Genomic DNA, 21337 nt, shown 5'->3' on the forward strand with positions numbered 1-21337 from the left:
CCACCATCTTCTGGAGGTAATATGCAGCCTTGTTGCCAAATCAGCAAAGAAGCCAAGGGTAGCCTTATCCTAAATGACTTAGGAGCCTAAGTCCCATTTTCATGTCACTTAGGAGCCCATGTTCAAAAGTGATTTAGGTTCCTAAGTCCCTTTTGAAAATTGGCCATAAGTTACTCAGACACTTTTTTGAAAGTTGTACCAGAAGGCTTTTAAATAGTGTGACAAAGTTCCTGCTCTACCTTGGTGGGTCTTGCGCTCATCGGTGGATTTGCTCACCTTGGAGCTTCACGGCAGCCCTCAGCTTGGCCGCTTTTCTGAACCCACAGTCCAGGTCGACGACTCCTGTGTCTGACCAGGAGTTGGGAGCCTGTCCTCTACTCCGGGTTCCAGCCCAGGGCCCTGTGGAATGCAGCTGTCTAGAGTGCCTCCCGGAACAGCTGTGTGACCGCTACAACTCCCTGGGCTACTTCCCCATGGCCTCCTCCCAACACCTTCTTTATCCTCACCATAGGACCTTCCTCCTGGTGTCTGATAATGCTTGTACACCTCAGTCCTCCAACTGTCCGCGTTCTCACTCTCAGCTCCTAGTGCCTCTTGCTCCCAGCTCCTCACATACACACCACAAACTGAAGTGAGCTCCCTTTTAAAACCCAGGTGCCCTGATTAGCCTGCCTTAATTGATTCTAGCAGCTTCTTGATTGGCTGCAGGTGTTCTAATCAGCCTGTCTTAATTGTCTCCAGAAGGTTCCTGATTGTTCTGGAACCTTCCCTGTTACCTTACTCGGGGAAAAGGGACCTACTGAGCCTGGGGCTAATATATCTGCCTTCTATTACTCTCCTATAGCCATCTGGCCCGACCCTGTCACAATAGGTGACTCTCAAACTCCTAGAGATGATTCATCCACATCATGGTTGAGGCATGTCTGCAGAATGCTGTGTTGAAGCTTGTACTGCTGCTGTCTGCTGTCCCCATTTCTGAGTCTGAGTCTAAATCAAACAATTTTATTCTCCTGGACTATCTAGCTCGTAGCTTTCTGAAATAAATAAATAAAATATAAAATGAGTAAGAAGATAGAACCATATTGATTCATTAAGTATAACTGAAATTTGGAGACAAATAAGAGGGATTAATAGGAAAAGGTTGGTAGCATGAAATGATAGATTATAAAGGCTTTTATTGAGTAAAACATTGATTTTATTTCTTTTACATGGTGAAACAATGTACTAAAAAAACCATAGTACTAAAAATAAACAAGATATTGTGCTTTTTCTCTTCATACTGAAACTGAATCCTTGATAGCACAATTAGTTGAATTAATTTGCTGCAATTTGAGATATTGCATTAAGATTAACAGATACAAACAAAACAAACCCGTACTAGCCTGGGGTGACATTTTTGATCAAATAGTACATTTGCAGAAAAATGCAGTTTTCGGGTAAATAAAAAAGTGAAAATAAATTTGAAATGGTCAGATGTTTTGTTTCAACATTTTTAAATAAATCGTTTCAATTTTTCATTTTGAAACATTTTGTTTCAAAGTCTGTTTAAAACAAATTTTTTAAAAGCTAAAAAACTTCCCAAAATGTAAGTAAACAGAACAAAACAAAAAAGCGGAAATTGTTTTGACCTGAAACTAATTTTTTCCCTTTTGTATTTTTCTTGTCAGAAGAACTGCTCCCCATTCAGTTTCCGTTTGAAACTAACTAATATTTTTTCTTTGGATTTTTTTGGGTTCTGTTCCATTTTAATCAGAACATCCCAAACTTCTGTACGATTCTGAAACTCTGTGTGGGAGAGTTGGTCTACCCCACTGCACTGCCTGGTGCCTGGGTGTCCAGTCCTCAGCTTGCCCTCTGATTCTCCAGGGAACACCTTCCACTCCCGTTTCAAATAACATTCATCCCCTTGGGGCCTGGTTTAATACAACAAAAAATGTTCCATTCCTGCTCAGCAGGTCTGCATATGTAAGCCATCCTTCTAGCCCTCCATGATTGGTCTTCTCTGTCTTGGGTTTTGGGGTTCCTGCCACAGCAAATTTGCTTTTCCCTGAATTCTACTGCAGGCCCTGCCTCCCACTACTCCTTACACCTCTGCCACTGTGTGTGAGCAGCCTCTTTTGTAGCAGGTGCTGCTTCTGGGCTGCCATCAAGTGTGCCCTAGTGGTCACAAACAGCTGCAGCCATGCCCAGAGAAGAAATTAACCTTTCCCTGCCAGTCTAGGGATGGGTCAGTGCACCCCATTACACTGCCCTTACTAAAGTCAATAACAGTAAAACTTGACTTACAACTAGGCCATCTTATTAGGCTTTCCAAACTGTACCTTATTATCATGGGCCAGATCGTGACTTCCTTACTCCCCTGCACTGGCTCCCCATGTCATGGATAACGGTGTGGAGGAGAGGAAGAGGCATTGCGGAGCCACAGCTCCCCTTCCTGCACAGATAGGCAGAGAGTGGGCAGGCTGGGGGAGGTGAATGCGTGGGACCTTGATGCCACCTGGCCATCACAGCAGCACTGGGGGATGTATGCTACACCAGGTGAAGAGCTGACTCGTGGTACATCTCCCCCAGACCAAGTGGGAACAGTTACAATCCATTAGAAAGGCTGCTCCTTAAGCTGGGCAACAGCATACTGCCCCATATTATATTCAGGACTTGTGGCAAAGTCACAACTTAGTCCCCAGTGGTTTCTATGGGAAGGGAAGCAGACCCTTTATTTTTGTGCCAAATCCTTGTGAACATGGTTACTTTTTATTTTATTTTATTTAGACTTACACTCACATCCTCGACAAATGAGTACCTACCTTGTTCTAAGTATCCCTGGACAAGCCTTAAAGACCCCATCCACAAAACAAACCATCCATGTAAGCTCTCTCCAATCACTTCCAGCCTTGGGATTCAAAAAGCAAACTACCATCAGAGAGCACAAACTTTGAAGCAGCAGTAAAAAAGCAAAATGCCATCCTGGATTTATCAGTGTTGCCAATTCACTCATGGTTTTATTGTGCATCTCCTGCTATTTGGTGTCTTTCTTTTACACCCTCGCTCCTGGAGTACACTGATTGCAAGGCAATCTCAGTTTTTTAAAGTGAGTTTCTAGCCCTCAGGGTGGTGGAGAAAATCTTGAAGATGTGACCTGAGGGCACCCTATATAGGTGCAAAAACCGGAGGGTAAATAGAAAGAAACCCAAACTTTTTTTAAAATCTCATGATTTTAAGCTAATCGCATGATCTTTGGGGCCTGACTTGTGATTTTTTTAATGTTTGGAGTTAACAATACTAGAACGTGATTGGTACCTTTTTGTACAGTACGTTCCATTGTTGTTGTACTTTGTCAGTACATTTGGCATTTTACTTAGTTGATAATGACAGTTTAAAAAGAACCAGTTGGCCTGATATAAAGCAAAACAAACTACTAGTGCAGTGCCAAAAGGTGATACTTTAAGTCAAGACCTCATGAAATACCATGCCATGGCAGAAACAGCTTTTTATTTATTGAAGCTGAGCTTCTCAAAGGGGCCAAAAGGAACTGGATACCCATTTCCCATTGAAATTCAATGGAATTTAGGCAGCTATCATCCTTCGACTCCTTTGAAAATGCAGCCAGCGTGGATTTTTTTTACCCTACTACAGCTTATATAGCCCGGTCTCCTAGGCCTTGCATAAAAAGCAGCTGTCAAAATGTGCTGTCGTCTCTACATTTCAAAGCAAAAATGAAAGTGAAGTGTCAGCTCATTATTCTGTTGAACTTATGAAAAATCTATCTACAGACTTCTGAATGTTTACAGCTCTATTAATACTGTGCATGCTGCTGTATGAAACATGGCTTAAAGTAACCTTTGTTCTGTATTAGGATCTGTAAGTAGTTGTCTGTCTTTATAGCAAGCACAAAAGTTTAAACCACCTCATATTTAGGGATGCACTTTCCCCTCCCCCCATTTTTTTTGTCATTTCCTAAAAATTATGGTCTTAGACAGTGCCCTAGCTTTATGCAGCTGTGCAGGGCAGTAATAAGTAATAATAACCCCCCCCCCCAAACTCAGGCCACATAAGAGCTCCCTACAATCACAGTCATTGTTAAGGGAGTGTCAGGTATGCGCCTGAGATGCTTCCCCTGGAAGAAACTGGCCAGGGAAGGGAGAAGGTAATGTCATGGTTCCACCGTCTGTACATGTCAACAAGCAGAACTGGAAGTATGTTGGATTCTGAAAATTGGTGTCCCAAATTAATCCCTGTCTTCCCACACCCTCCCACTAGCATATCTAGGAACATCTCCAGTGCAACCCAAGGGGCAACATGTCTTCTCCATTTCCCCTTAATTCAGGCCATTTCTGATGGGTTCAGTGTAGCCCATTTGACATGAATTCTTAACAGAACCGTAAAGAATATGATTTTAAAAATCAGCATTCCTTAGCAGCATTTTGTTAGAAGGCGAACTCCTGAAAACTATTTCCAGGATGAAAAGAAATGTACACAAACCTCAATCTTCATAGTCGTCATGTAGGGATGGTGACCACCCCCCTCACTCACACCATGTAGTCCTATCCAAAAGAGTGTGACTGCTCCTCGGTCAGAGTAATGTCAGCATAGGCAAGGTCCCAGTAATTATTATTGTTTGGACTGGCACAAGGATAATCATTACGTCCAGGTTAAATCACCATCAGTTGTCTCACAAATCTTATAAAGAACCTGTTTGATCCAGACTGACGAGATTTATTTTTCTTTTCTTGTGGAATCATGGGTCTGCCATTGTGAGATGTCACTCTGTTAAGAACTGTACAGGCTCCAGCTATTTGGTGGTGTTGCTCGGCATTCAACCAAAGATTTCACTCAGAGGGGTCCATGAACTAGATAGTGGTGATGGTGTTCATTTTAGAGACCCCTAGCAACCTGTGCTTCCCAAATTCTAAATTGTATGAGAGTGTTCAATTGCAAACTGCATTGTGGCATAATACAACACAACTCTAATTTGGAGATTATGCTAATTTAAAACAAAGTAGGATGGGCCAGCTCACATTAACTCTAATAGGAGCAGGATGGGGCACACAATAACGCTGGGCCTGATTCTGATCCAATTTTACACCAGTGTAAATTCGTTGATTTCAGTTGAGGGGTTCCTGCTTTATACCGGCATAAATGAGATTAGCATTCAGCCCTTGAAATATAGTGATTGTAGTCTACTTGGTAAATTTAAAAGTTGGAATCCATTTCAAAACATTCAGGAAAAGGTTCGTCTTGTTTCCTAATTGTTTTTGTTTGTGTTTTTTTTTAATCACAGGAATAGTAGAATTGTGTTACATATTGTTGTATATTTATGGAGCATGGTTTCTCGTTATGATGTCACACAGCATGATCAGCAAAATCAAACTGAAAAAAGAAAGTAAAATTCCCAACTTTTGCAAGGTGGAGGATGAATACTTTTCAATGATAAACAATTGCTTTATTTTTCACATAGAGAGTTGATGAAAGAGAAAAAATAATTGGAATACACTGCAAATCTGCCTTATATTGTTAATGGTAATATTCATGCTCAGTTCCTGAGAACTCTTCCAGTCTGTGTAGTTCTAATGTGCCTAGCACCATGGCAGTTGGGCACCAACAGCTGAGAGACCTTTCAGGAATCTTAGAGTTTATACAAATAATTTGTGGGGGTTTTGAAAGTGTAGAGACAATGTACTAATGTATTGTGTTGTTTTTCAGAAACCCCCAGTCATACAACAAGAACAATAATGGTAAGTCTCCAGGAGCTCTATTTTTTTTCCTTTTAAGTTTGGAAAGCTGAACTGAGAACTACAATGTTGTAGGCTGCTAGTGTATGATATCTCTGTTAATATAATATTGTGGTATTGTAGAAGAAAGATTTGACTTTAGAGTACCACTATCCACTGGCAACCTAGAAAAAAAAGAAAGATATTGACTGTTTTCCAAGACACTGAAAAAGAATAGTTGTGTGTGTATAAATATAGGGAATACACAATGATGTACAGTGAAGGTTCTATCACTCCTCGTTTGGAATGGTCACATTACTCATGAGTGGAGAAGGTCTGACTGTGTTATACCGATGATTCCAAACTATCTCCCCCTACATGCATCTTACATATGTCATGTATGTCACAGAGCAACTAGTTAAGAAAGCTTTATAGGGTTCAAAAATATATTTGAACTATTTCTTGTATCCCTCCGCCTGTGAAACCAGCTACCTAGGTTTTTTACCACGAGTTTAACTGTTCAGGACTCAGAGGGAGAGAAATATTACAACCAATAAATGCAGCGACCTAAAATAGTTTCTCTTTTCTCATAATCTCATATTTTTAGATCTATTGTAGTGGATCCCACTGGGGAGTTAGGAATATTCTCTTCCCAAATGTATGAAACTTCCATTATGGGATTACGAGAGTGAAAAATTTAATTGAGGTTTTTAAAGCAAATCTTACTCTCAACCGCGAATGATTTATAACCCTCCTGGGCCTCAGGCTGGAGAAATGTCATTTTTGGCAGGAGGAAGTGGCTGTTTCAAGCAGCTCAAAGTGCAGAATGTTAGAATAAGTCCCCAGAGGATGGATTAATGGGCAGATAATGTGGCCACAGGTTACATTTGTTAATCATGTGGCTGTGCAATTCATCATACGCCTTTCCAATATACACTTATCTCATATATAAGGGACATGTAAATTCCTACATGAATTATCTACCTGGTTAACTTAGCATTAATGTCACTTCAGTACATTTGCAATCAACATAATCACTAAAACTCCAATTCAAATGGATAACTGATTGCAGAGAGACACAAATCTCCAATTCATTTAGCAGCCTATAGGTACGCCCTACTGCCTCGCCATACAGGATATGCTGTACTCCTTGTTTTTAAAGAATTTAAAAGGTCTATCACGCTTGTAATTGTGTGCATGTCTATGCAGAGAGAAGAGTTTTAAAGATAAATGATTTTAGAAGTACGCCTTTAAAATGTGATTCTAGGATTAAGTCAACTAGAGATATCTCTCCCATAAAATTAGGGAGGGATGTTCAAAATTGTTCAGCATTGGTCCAGCTCTGCTTGCACTGAAGTCAGGAGCAAAGCTAGGCCAATGCTGAGTGTATTTGAACATCCTACCTTAGTCTTTTTCTTACTAACTGTTACTTGATATGGGCCCAGGCCTTGTATATGATTTCAGGATATCTCCATATTGGAAATGAGACTGGAGAAAAATCAAAGACCTTATTTTCTTAGTCTCTATTTGTTATAGTTATAGAAATGCTGTGTTTTCATAACATGTCAGTGTCCTCTTTACCATATGAATTTTGGCCACATTTTGGAGTAAAGAAGCCTATTTAAATTCCTGTAAGAATATTTTACTGTACCTAACATTAATGTCTCATCCATATCAGCCGAGAATCAGAAATACACCGCAATTCATTGTACAGATTACAACATCCAGATTAATGTGCCCCATTCAAAGCAATATGCAGTAGCTGTCCATTCTAGCAGTCTTTAAATAAATGAAAATAAGATTAACAACTGATATGCTATTAAAAGAATGTGAAAATGATCCAGCAACAAATCTACTCATTTTTGTAATTAAAAACATGAATGAATGAGAAAAGGAAAACCTCAGAGCCTGCAATGAGTAGAGAGAATACAACACCATAGACAGAGAATTTATCATTCCGTTTCTGTACATTAGGAAACTATATGAAAATAAGAGAGTCTTCATTCAATATAATACAGTATATGCATGTACAGTAAAACACATACTATCACGAGCTATATTTAAAAAGCTACTGCACTGAATTACTATTCTGTACTAAATTCCAGCTCTTTTGAATGATTATGATAGTTATAAGCATAATACAATATAAAGTTGGTGTGTGGTCGTAAGTCAATTGAATGGCAGAAATACAATGGCAAACAAGTCTGAATAATGGCTAACCTGCTTTAATTTGAGGAGGCTTTTCTCGTGCCAAGTCAAAATAATTCTGTCTGCTTTTAAATTGCATTTGTAGTCAGTGAAATGCCATAAATAAAGGCATTAAATCTGACCTCATTTATCTGAGGACAGCAAATTTATGTTTAAGTCAAATCCAATGAGGAATAGAGTGGGCTTTTCTTTTCTCTTAAAATTCCCATGGAGCCTTAATAATATTGAAACCCCCACCCCCCAAAATATATTTCATTTGTGCTTAAAGATTACAGTGTCCACATATTTGTTGTTTGTTTCAAACCCTTGTTTGTACAGTCAGGAACTAGGAGTGATTTAATGATATAAAGGAATTTGTTTATATTAATGTTTTCTATACCATTTCCGGCATAAACAGCAGCTTTCCTTATTGTCCTAAGGACAATCATCTGGGTCATTCTCTTTCAGTAGCTAAACTACTGGTGTAAGAGCTATTGACAAAGAGAGCTTCATTTTAAAACAGTGCTTTAAAATCTCAGTTTATCCAGATAACTTAAGGCTTTTGTATAATTCCTACAAAGTGGCTATGTACTATGCAGTGTTTGAGCATAGAAATAGCACTGATTGTTCAGGAAGTCATCAACCATTTCATTATCGGATCTCTGTCATTCAGTGGGATGTTAGTCCGTACATTCAACATTATAACAGACCTATTTTAGTCATATAATTCATGGATGTTCAACAGTAGTCAATAAATTGCAGGCACAAATAATAGCATTCCGTTTTTTAACCACCTATCATTTGTGCCTACATCATAGGGGGCCAAACTGTGCCCTCTTTAAACATTTGCCTTACACAATCAGCGTCAGTGCACAGAATATATAAACAATTCTAAGAGTTGAAAATTGTTTTGTGACAGATGTGAGTAGCCCAACTGTTTCAAAGCAGAACCAATCTCTGATTCTAAATTTGACAGAACTGCTGTTGTGCTTTATTTTGTCTTCAATGTAATTTGGTCAATGTTGAATTAAACCAATTAACATGGGTTGGTATCACACACACCTGAGCACGCCTCCTCTTTTCTGCTTATTTTTCTTTCTGCACTAAAAAAGCTTCTTTGCACTATGATTCCTTTTCAAGATGGGCTGTAAATGCTTTTGTATTGGGCTAAGAGGCTGCTAACTTAGTGGGATTTTTTTATTTTTATTTTATTTTATTTTTTTGGCCAAGGAGTGGGAAAGGATTACAGGATTTCATAGAGTCATAAACTGTAAGACCAGAAGGAGGGACCCTTATGATCATCTAGTCTGACCTCCTGAATATCACAAATCAGAGAAGCTCACCTGTGAATCTCTGCATCAATCTTATAACTTCTTTTTGAGCTATAGCATCTCTCTTAGATATACAGCTAGCCTTGATTTGAACTGAGGATGATGCTCTTGTAGCTAAGGGACTGGACTGTAAATCAAGAGATGTGGGCTCTTTTCTAAACTTCTACATAGGCTTCCTGTGTGGCCTACAGAAAGTTCTTTAATCTCTGTCGCTCAAATTCCCCGTCAGTAAAATGGGGACTATAAGATGTCCCTGCCTCACATGGGTACTGTGAGTGTGTGGATACATTCATGACTGGTTGGTATTCAGATGGTTATGCTGAGGAGCATCATAGAGAAGCCTGTAAATAAATAAATAATACTAAACTGAGGTCTGTCAGTGGCATAAAATCCAAAACTTTCTTTCCTCTTACATGTGGCCCAAGAAATTAAGAAGTGATAAATGCACAATAAAATTCATTTGTATAAAACTGTCTGAAAAGCCAGACCTCTGAATTCACTGCTCTCTGTCTCAGTAGCACTCAAACACCAGTGAAGGAGATGCCAATACTAAGTGTGCAAGGAGGTGGCTGGCTGGCCTGAACTGGTTCCCAGGTGACTCCTCCCATAAAATACCTCTCTTGTTAATTCCTCTGGGCCCCGTTAGATTCCAGGAGACATGAGCTTCATTCCAGAATGACTCCAATGGGACTTAAGCAAGTGCTTAAAGTTAACCACATACATATATGCTTTCCTGAATTTGGCGTCTTAGATGTAATCTGTTTGGGGTAGGGGCTGTATCTTCCTACGTTTGCATAATAGAGCTTTGATCTCAATTAGGGCCCATATGTGCCACCACAGAACAAAAGTAATAATAAAATGTTCATTCCCATGCTTTCCCAGCCATAAGAAGCCTTTAAATTCTTACTTTAAGAGAAGGTGGGCAGTGCTCACTGGTTTTTTATCTAGCAGAGCTTGTACATTAAAAAAACTTGCATTTGTGCTGATGATTTTGCAAGTAATTTTAGACTGGGGCTGCTGCTGTGGGAAGGAGGAGTCTTATCAGACAGAAATACATTGCCACTTCACTCCTTTCTGAAAGGGGACGTTGTACTCAATGAGCCTGTAAGCATTTTCCTGTAGAAATGGGGAAATCATGCACCTACCTGATAAGTTTTGTGTGGCAACTATTGCATAGTGCTTTGAAATTCTAGCCATGCACCTTTGCCTTTGAGTAGAACTCAAGCAGACTGGTGCCTACACCGATCTATGATTATTTAGCAGAGGATTTGCACGTGGGAAAGATGTGGCCACATGCCCTCTCTCCACAACACCAAGTGCCTGATCAAAAGCCTATCAAAGACACTAGAAAGATTGCCGTTGATTTCAATGGGTTTTGGATCAGACCCAAATGTATTAATTCTTCTTTGAGTAGTGTCCCTATGGGGGCTTCACTGTAGATGTATCTGCATCCCTGTGCTGCTGATCGGAGAATTTTGGTAGCAGTGTCTATTTGGCCCACGCATGCTCTGCCCCCTCCTTGTGGTCAGCCAAGAGGCTAACCAGCATTGAGCAGTGAACCCTCCTCAGTTCCTTCTCAACCACCCCTGGTTAGAGATGGAGCTTTAGCTGTCTGTTAGCGGATTGTTACCTTCTATAGAATATCTGATTATTTCTGTAATCTTTTAGATCTTCCTTTTCTTTTTCACTCCTTTATGTTTCATTTATTTATTTAGCTAAAAAAATAACCCTTTACTTCATTTTTTTTGACCCTCCCTCGCCCCCACCCCCCATCTGAGAATCCCCCCTGGACAGGATATGCCCAGTTCACTGGGCTTCAAGAAGTGTCTCAGTTGCAAAGAAATCTACCCCAGTGACTGACGAACAATCTCAGTGCCTCCCACAAACCACATCCCACAGAAGTGTGGTTTATGCCAACCATTGAAACCCAAACGTAGAAAGGAGAGAGAACTGAAACTAAAGTTTCTCCTAATGGAAGTGGCCCTGCAACCAGCCTCAGAGCTGCACCAAGACTCCAGAAGGTGGGAATCCTCACAGCAACCCTCTACATCTATGGAAGGTGATGAGCCTAAGAAGTCAACCATACGCCATTCTCACAAGGCCTCTAAGAAAAGGGCCACGAGTCTCCACATCGAGCCCTGACCGAGCCAAAACCAATTTTCGGCTTGCTCGATATCACTGGTACTGATGGCACCGAAGCCATCTAAATCCGGCACCCAGAGCTCTCATGGGACTGCCCCGACAGAACATGTTGAGCTCCCTAAGGACCCGAAGGGCACAGGAAAGGAATCATGGGTGCTGACTGGGCACAAGAAAATGAAAGAATCCACCTGTGGAAGGCTCCTTCTGTGGGGACATTGATGTTGGTACCATCGTCAGCAAGCCAGGATGGCATGGCCAAGTCCTTTGGTGCAGACATCTCAGCACTGCTATCAGTACTGATGACTGTGGCATCTCTGGACTTCTAGTATGTGACAGACCTTTTGGTGTCTCACACACCGGATTCACTTCTACTCAGTACTGGGGGCTGGGTGGGAGAAGATAAATTCCGTGTCTTTCGCTGGCATGTAATATTTTATATCGGCCCTCTTGCATATTGGCGGGACTGACGCCGGGATCTGCTATATGAATTTGGCAGGGTCCAAGAGGGCCTCTTAATAGGGAGGGCTACTGTGGACAATTCAGAGATGTGTAGAACGTCCAATAGTTTGTGGTATGACTCGGTCACCTCTTGTAGTGGTAGTTGTAATGCACTTAAAAGGCAAAGGCTTACACTCACTACTTCCTGATACCCAAGAAAAATGGAGGTTGGAGACCCACACTGGACCCCAGAGCACTCAACAAATTTGTCAAGGCTCAGAAGTTCAAGAGGGTCACTTTGCTGATGATTATTGTAGCGTTAGAAAAAGGAGACCGGTTCATGGCCCTCGACCGCCAGGATGCTTAATTCCACATTTCGATCGTACCATGTCACAGAAGATATTTCTGATTCTCACTAGGCCAGGAACACTACCAGTACAGAGTACGTCCTTTTGGCCTCTCATCGGCCCCCAGCGTTTTCTCCAAGGTCCTCTCTTTGGTGGCAGAGTAGGGCATTATGATCTAACCTTACCAGGACAATTGTCTCCAGAGGATGTGTTTCTTCATTGAAGCCCAGAGAGTTACTCTGGATCTATTCAAGAATCTGGACCTACAAATCAATGCACAAAAATTGACATTAATACTGGTACAGAGGAGCTGATCTTGACTCTGTCTGAGTGAGTGCACTCCTCCCACAACACAGATTCCTCAGTCTCTCCGGGAGTCTATGCTTATAGAGACAGTACAATCCAGCCCTCAGATATCAGCCAGACACTGCCTTCAGCTTCTGGGGCACATGGCCACGGGCACATTGGTGATCGCTTATGCCAGACTTCACATGAGATGCTTCTAATCATGGTTCGGTTCAGTTCAGTTCAGTTTACAGACTGAACAAAGACATAGTGCTGTTGATGCCCACCAAAATTAAACAGTCCTTGAATTGGTGGAAAGACCCAGCAAATACATTCATGGGAATCCCATTTGCTCAGCTCCTGCATCACTGCTTCTCACCACTGATGCACCCCTCATAGGATGGGGTGCCCATCTTAACGATCTCACAGTGCAGGGCGAATGGTCTCCACCCAAGACAGGCCTTCACATCTATCTATCTCAAACTCAGAGTGGTCAGGAACACGTGTACTCATTTCCTTCCACCAATCAGAGGTACACACACAAAGGTCATGACGGACAATATAGCATGCATATATTACATAAACCGTTAAGGAGGCATCAGGTTACCCTCCCTTTGTATGGAAGCACTAAAGTTATGGAACTAGTGCATTTCTCAGTGTTACGATATCAGTGGCTTATCTACCAGAGTACTCAACACAACAGTAGACAGTCTAAGCCACAAATTCCCGCACGACCACGAGTGGGAAATAGACTCAGTGATACTCTGTGACATATTCCGACGATAGGGGACACCGATAATAGACTTGTTTGCTACTTACCAGAACAAGAAATGTCCACGGTACTGCTCCAGAGGGGGCATCAGCCAGCACTCCGTGGGGGATGCTCTCCTCCTCTCATGGGACAAGGGCCTTCTTTACGTCTTTCCCCCATTCCCTCTATTGCTGAAAGTCCTGTTGAAAATAAAAAGAGAAAAAGCAAACATTATACTGATCACTTCCACGTGGCCCAGACAGACATGGTAACCTTACTTGCACTGTGCCACCAATGACTCTTCCAACCACTCCTTATCTCCTCTTGCAGAACTCTCCATCCCAACCTATGGATACTACGGCTCAAAGTCTGGCTTCTTCATGGTTCCAGCACATAAAAACATCATGCTCTGAAGGACGTACAGGAAGCGTTATTACCGAACAGGAAAGTGGCTACCCATCGTACTTACCTATAGAAGTGGACTAGATTTTGGATCTGGTGCCAGTCCAAAAGAGTCACCCCTTATCTGGCCACTCTACCTGTAGTCCTAGACTATTTCTTGAATCTCAAGAAATCGGGACTGTCTATTAGCTTGCTAAAAGTACACTTAGCAGCAATAATGACCTTCCATCAGCAGGAAGAGGGGCACTCAATTTTTTCCCACCTGACTACGAAGAAGTTTCTCAAAGGCATAGCAAACCTCTTTCCCCAACCCAGACTTCCTACCCTATAAGGGCATCTCAATCTAGTATTAAAAGGACTGACCAGACCACACTTTGAACCCCTGGCTACTTGTTCTTTAACTCACCTTTCCATAAAGACAGTGTTCTTGATTGCCATTACCCATCACAGTGTTCTTCCCTGACAAAGTCACGCGTAGACCACATCCGAAGTTTACCCCCAAAGTGACTTCTGCATTTCATGTGAACCAACTCATTCACCTTCCAAACTTTTGTCCCAACCCTCACCAAAATAATAGGGAAGCCATCCTCCATACACTCAGTATAAGAAGAGCCTTGGCCTTTTATTTGGACAGGTCAAGAGTTTTTAGAAAATCTCCAAGACTCTTCCTCTCCAGGACAGGTCTAGAGGCACAGCGATTTCAGCTCAAGGACTCTCTAAATGGGTCTCGAACCCCATCTACAATCAGCACACATTCTACAAGATCAGTTTCCTTGTCTGTCACTTTCTCCAAGAGTATCCCTATATTAGAAATCTGCAGAGCAGTTACCTGGGCATCTGCACGTACATTTGCAGAACACTATGCCCTCCTGGGGGACTGCTGTAGTGTGCCAGATTGGGCACCATGGTACTATCATCCATCACAGACTCAACTCCAAAGCCCCAGCCTCCAGTGGGGGATGGTGCTTGGGAGTCACCTACAGTGGAACACCCATAGTCACTTTTCGAAGAAGAAGAAGTTACTCACCTTGTGCAGTAACAATGGTTCTTTGAGATGTGAGTCTGTATGGGTGCTCCACAACACACCCTCCTTCCCTCTACGCTGGGGTTCTCATCATACACTCTATGATGGAGAAGGAACTGAGGGGAGGGGGCAGCACATGTGCAGGCTGAATGGACACTGCTATCAAAACTCTCCAATCAGCAGTGCAAGGGCACAGATACATCTCCAGTGGAGCACCCATAGGGGAACACATCTGTAAGAACCATTGTTACTGCACAAGGTGAATAACTTCTTCTGCAATATGCTGTCTTTCCACCTCTGTGGTGAGGGGGGGGGGTCTGATGGGTTCTTTGTCAGCTCTTAACTATGAGCATTCTGTGTTTAACATCACACATCAAATACGGGGCCCTGTGGATGGATCTTCCATTCCCTGCCACCTCCATAGCTGTAATGTTGATGACAGTTTCATTTTCATTTCAACCCATCAAGACAGGTGGGTTCATAGTCAACATATTATAAACAACAGAATAATTATTAGAGAGACAAGTTGGGTGAGGTAATATTTTTTATTGGACCAACCTTCGGAGTCTAAAACAGGGCCCCAATTCTAAGTTTTGGGGGGATGGTAGCATTTCTCTTGCCAATATATACTGACTGAGTTCAAGGTATGTAATCGAAAGAAGACAGTTCAGTTGCAGTGCACAGGCCAACTCTGAATTTTTTCTTCAGCCCTTATTAGGTTTTACCTGAGGTAGGACTTCAAGATTTAGTTCCTCACGCACATTCCATTATCTTTCTAAAATCCCCAAAAGAGGAATTTTCCCATAGCATCTTGTCAGCGTAGACCAAAACATGCCCTAGAAATACAGAAGATCTTAGTGCACTCTGGAGCGCAGGCTGAGATATCTAGTGAGAAGGGAACTATAAAACAGAGATTTGTTAGATGACTCATGGGCAGCAAGCTCTAAATAAACCTCTTGCTGAGACACTGATCTGCAATTTTCCCTCAGTATCTGGAATTTTAGTGCAGTGTAGCTTAGTGATGTAAACACTCAAAATCAAAATGCCAGCTGCTAGTTGCACACGAGAGTGTTGTGATTAAATTAACATAACTTTCTCTATGCATGTTTCCTGACTGAACAGGGGTTCTGCTCATGTTAATGTCATCAGGGTATCATTATGGTCTTTTTTACCTAGGTTTTTAAAATACTCATCAAGATTTATAATCCTGTTTGTTGCAATTGTGTACTGCAGTGAATAAAAAGATGTCTGTAGTATTTAACATAAAAGCTTTGCATGGAAAGGGCTGTTTGTTCTGTGGATTGATATTAATACACTGTGAAATGGTATTAAATATTGTTTTTATATCTAAAGGCAAATATCTTTTATTGGAAGAACTGAACTATTCTGGTCATTGAAAGGATTACAATTCTCCTGGTTAATTAGAAATTCAAAATATTATGGAGTTTACAGCATTAGGAATGATAATCTCTCCTTAAGCACATTGTAGTTTACTCTTTCAAGGTTATGAAAGCAGTAGTGAAAATAAAGGGGAGAAAACTGTAAACATTACTATGCATCAGGAATGGGATGGAAAATAACACTGAAAATATCATGTGACAGTCTTATACTCTCACCTGGAATAATGTATTTAGTCCTGATCAAAAATTATAGAGTAGAAATAACAGGGGGTTCAGAAACAGGTAATGAAATTTATAAGACATGAAAAGACTTTTTTCAGAGACATGGAAAGACTTTTTTCGACAAATCACAATTAGTCCGTGAAACTCATTGTCACATGATATAACTGGGGCCAAGATGGTTTCAAGAAAGGATTAGATATTTATATGGATAAAGAGTACACCCAGAGTTACATCAATAAGGATAAAAAAAAAAAAGCAAACTTGGAAGGGTTTCAAACCCTTATGCTTCAGGTCAGGTCAGGTCCGGCCCTAGACCAAATGACACCCCAGGTGAGGAACATCTTCAGTTCCTCTGTTTGTTAAACTTTTGAATACCTTACTGTTGATTGCATTTGTAACCCATTTCACAACTTTTATGCACAATTTGCATGCATTATTTATCCCTGTCATATAAGATGATAAATTTGCATGCGAAGATCTGTAAATCTGTATTTATTCATGTTATATATAAGCAAATACAAAATTTCATTTCCTCTAAGCTTATAGAAACTTTGTAATTTTAAGAACTGAAATGTACTAACATCAAGAAATTGAACTGTACACCAACATCAGGTGGACCAGTGTTAAATAAAGGCAACAGTCTTATAATGTTAATCCTAGTCTTTTAGTTCAAAAGGTTACTTTTCTCAGCTTTGCCCTCGTGAACTGAAGTACAGTGTCAGAGAGATCCAAAGACTGACGACTGGCATTTTCAAGTAATAAAATAGCAAGTGATGTCAGTCTCTCCTCGGCCATTGTCAATCGAAAATACGTTTCAATGAGCCTGAACTTCAAAAAGCTGATCTCACCACTTCATGACTGTGAAGCAGAATCCTCAAAGCTATCCACACATTAGAAAAAGGGTCCTTCAGCTCTGTATCATGAATGAATTGGAGAACTGGGCATGGAGAGTTCTTCCCATACTGCAGATTGTGATGGATGTTGTCCATTTCGACATAGAGGTCTTTATCACTGACGTCCGAACATTCCCCATGTGTCAGCATCTGGTGAAGGTCTGTACAATTGTTAAGAGTGTTTTCCTTTCCACTGGCTACTTACTGAGGTCATACAAAAAACCCCAGGTCTTTCCGTGGTGCTTCTTATTCTTTGAGGGACACTCGCGCTGTGTCAAGCAAGCAAAAAAACTCTTGAATTTTTCTTCTGAGCTTCCCATCACCTCATCTCTGCCCTGGTATCCAAACTCTCTCTTCTTCCAATGAATATGAGTTTCCTTGAAGACCGGCTCAGCTCCTAAGTTTTCTGCCATTTCTCTTGCAGCAGTGATGGCATCTTCAAATCCAATGTCTCGGTAGGCCACAACGAAATCAAGGCAGCTTCTCATCAAAGTAGAGTGGTTGCGATGTCCATCGACTGAGTTTGTCATGCCTTGCTTATAACATTTACTTGTAACAGGATATCATGCCAAACCACAATTGAGACCAGAAATTTGAAATCAGTGATCTGGTTTGCCAGACTGCACTTTGTGTCAGATTCTGGCCTCGGCTTTACTGAACTGCACCAGTTCCACCAGAGTGCCATAAACCTCAGTCACTTGGTACCTCGCTGGCCTAACGCGGTCAATACAGCTCTTGCAGTGAGTGTCACTTAGTGGCTCCATGGTCAGATTAGTAACATTTTCTGTGAGGATCTTCCACCTGATAGTTGATGTTGAAAACATGATGTTTATCCTTTGCAGTACTCCAAAGAGAGACGCTGAATCTAAAGAAGATGACACTGCATCTGACACAAATAGGTTGAGGGAATGGCAGCCACAAGGCATGAAGAAAGCTCATAGATTCAGCACAAGGATCCTTGCCTGAACACAGCTGTTTCTTCCTTTCATATTCATGCCATTGTTGTAGCCGTGGCCATGGCAGTTCTGAAGTTTTATTTTACTCTCATTCAAAAAGTTCATAAATAGTTCAGTTAGGCCTTTTCCAGTAGAGTTGTCCATAGACCAGAAACATATCCTTAACTTGGATACAGCCTTCCTTATTGTCAACACATCTTACTGTAAATTACATCTTTTCACTGTGACACTAATGTTGGGAGTGCAATCCATTATTACAGCATAGTACTTCGCTTTTCTGAGCTGCGGCAATATGTTATCAAGCACCTTCCTTGCCATAAGGTCAATCAATTCATTTTGAATTATTTTGCCACAGTAATGGTCCATAGCATCTTTATGAATTACTTGATGTAGGTGCTCACGCATGACATCGTCATATTTTCCAAGGAGCTCTACCAAGACGAGGAAATCACCATTATGTTCCATGAACAACTTATCCAGCGAGCCCCAGAAAGCCAAATGATGCTTTGTAAGAAAGAGAGTAATTGAGATCAGAGGCTCCAGCACATTCTTTCAGTGCTGGGTTTTTACATTAATAATGCACTGTTTTTTTTGCATCAGTGCATTTATTCAGCTTGAGCCTGGACTTGATCTCCATCCATTTGGAGCAGGCTGTAAAATGGCCGGATGACTTTTCATGTTGCTTCAGAGCATCAGTTATCAGTGAGTGTACCCAGAAAGCACAAGCAACAATTTAGCATTCTTGTTGGATATTTTGCAGCAAAAATAGAACTGAGATTAGACAGAGACCTTCCCTTTGGGTTCCTTGTACCTTCCTTTAAGTCATCTAATACAGACCATTGTAAAAGGAAACTGGACTAGATGGACATTATGTCTGATCTAGTAAGGTGTTTTCTATATTCCTAGTATAAATTTACTATATGGAAATTGTAAATTCATACTGTTATTATTCTTTAGCATATACAGAATTACATACAAAACAGCTACATTAAAAGAACATTATTAAGGTTCCAAAGTCAAGTACGCAAAAGCTGGAATTAAGGTAGCCTTTGTGACCTTAATTTGGCCTCCTTATGCATAGGCATAATAATAATCTTTAATTACATGCTCACATTCTATTTTTCACACAGGACCCCTTCCTCATTCAGTGCACAGAATGCACAGTGCTCACTGAATGAGCAACTGTCGAATATTTTTATCCTAATTGTTCAATGTGTCTCTGTGGCTTATATACCATACACTATTCAAATCTTGCTCTGAATACGGAATTATTTTCCTCATGAGTTTTTCTATGATGTTCATCACTAGCGTATCTGAGTGCTTCACAAACATTAATGAATTAATATTCACAACTCCCCTGCAGATAAAATGATATTTGTGACACTGCACCCCATATTCTTCATAGTGATATTATTATATGATATGATTATGGCATAATTATGATGCATTTTGTCCAAGATGGGTCATGTAAGGTGTCATTGGAAAAATTATGATTTGCTGAATATGATTATCCTATTTGTATACATGTATCATTTTTGTATCTGAAGTTATGAATATTGACTATGTATCTGTATTTCACACCTGGCAATGCCCACTAGGCAACATGCTTTCCAGTCTATATATCTGTCTGGGAAGGGCCTATTCATGGTAATGGGCCATTAGGAAAAACAATAGGCCTTAAGAGAAGCTTATCTCCCACCTGGTGAGCCTGCCTGGGAACATTCCAGACAGCCCGTAAGTAATGGCTGCTATGACTCAGAAAGGATATGTAACCAGACCACATGACAATGGACTCCATCTTAGGATGTCAGGGTTTTTTCCACAAACTGAGTTTGGGAGAAAGGGTTCCAATTGTAGAATCATAGGACTGGAAGGGACCTTAAGAGGTCATCTAGTCCAGTCCCCTGCATTCATGGCAGGACTAGATCATCCCTGACCAGAGTTTGTCTAACCTGCTCTTAAAAATCTCCAAGGATGGAGATTCCACAACCTCCATAGGCAATTTATTCCAGTGCTGACAGGAAGTTTTTTCTAATGTCCAACCTAAACCTCCCTTGCTTCAATTTAAGCCCACTGCTTCTTGTCTTCTTCTCAGAGATTAAGAAGAACAGTTTTTCTCCCTCCTCCTTGTAACCACCTTTTATGTACTTGAAAACTAAAGCTATATAAGGCAGGGAGTGTCCTCATTGGTTGTTCTTCAATCCCCACACAAGAAGACTCCAGGCAGCACATGAGGACCAAAGACTGAACTGGGGGAAGTGCTGGATCCAGGCTAAAGGGATTTCTAGCCTGTGTATGAAATTTGGGATTCCAAGCTGTAAAGCAAATGCAGCTTATCTTGAGAATCTGCCAGCCTGCTTAGATCATCAGCCAGGATGAGAATTTGCTAATTCATATCCTATGTTTCTAGGATCTTAAGCTTAATTTGTGTTTTTGTTTATTTACTAGGTAATCTACTTTGATCTGTTTGCTATCACTTATCACTTAAAACTGTCTTTTGTAGTTAATAAACTTTGTTTTTGTTTTATCTAAACCAGACAATTTGTGTGACCTGCATGGCAAATCGTAGCTCAAGGGGCAAAGATTGTTACATATTCCTCTCCACATTGGGGAGGAGGGTGAACTCTATGAGCTTACCCTGTGCAGTGCAAGACAGTATAATTTTGTGTTTATACTCCCATGGGGGGTGGGGTCCTAGGCTGGAAAGCTGGTGGTTATTTTGGCTGTAGCCTCTCTGTTGGTTTGTTCAGAGGCTAGTCAGAGAGCTTGCGTGTAACTGCAGCTGGGTGTGTCCCTACTGGTGTAAATGCTGGTGGAAGTGTGGGACTGGGAGCAGGTCTGCAGCTTGGCACAGCAGCCCCACAATGTGAGAGGGAGCCCAGGCTGGTGGGTCAGAGGGCTCAGTGGTATCCCAGTTCCAGGTGGCAACCCAGGGGGAACCTGTCACAGTATTATTCCCATTCTATAGAGGGGGAGATGAGACATGCAAACATTAATCACAAAAGTGTCTCTTGGTTTTGGATGCCCAGTCTGAGATGCCTAAGGACTGATATTACAGAAAATTTAGAATTGTATAACCCTTTGTATGTTTGGACCACAGCTCCCATTGACATCAGTAGTAGCTATGAGTGCTCAGACCCTAGGTCTCAAGTTGAGCATCCAGAAAATGAGAAACTAACAGTTAGTGGACACCTGTACAAAGTTTGGTTTAAGTGGCTTACCTTGCATTACGTAAGTACTCTGTGGCAGAG

General features: G+C 41.1%; 1 protein-coding gene across 1 annotated transcript in view; it reads left to right on the top strand.

Moving 5' to 3' along the window:
• Window positions 1–5705: 5705 nt before the first annotated feature.
• LOC140909538 (metastasis-associated protein MTA1-like) overlaps window positions 5706–21337 on the top strand; it is a 45058-nt gene continuing 29426 nt past the window's right edge. The window contains exon 1 of the mRNA XM_073339061.1: window positions 5706–5732. Within this exon, the coding sequence (XP_073195162.1) occupies window positions 5730–5732 (3 nt within the window). The 5' untranslated portion in view covers window positions 5706–5729. The remainder of the gene's footprint in view (window positions 5733–21337) is intronic.

The sequence above is a fragment of the Lepidochelys kempii genome, chromosome 3 (genome assembly GCF_965140265.1).
Source record: "Lepidochelys kempii isolate rLepKem1 chromosome 3, rLepKem1.hap2, whole genome shotgun sequence".
Lineage (NCBI taxonomy): Eukaryota > Metazoa > Chordata > Testudines > Cheloniidae > Lepidochelys > Lepidochelys kempii.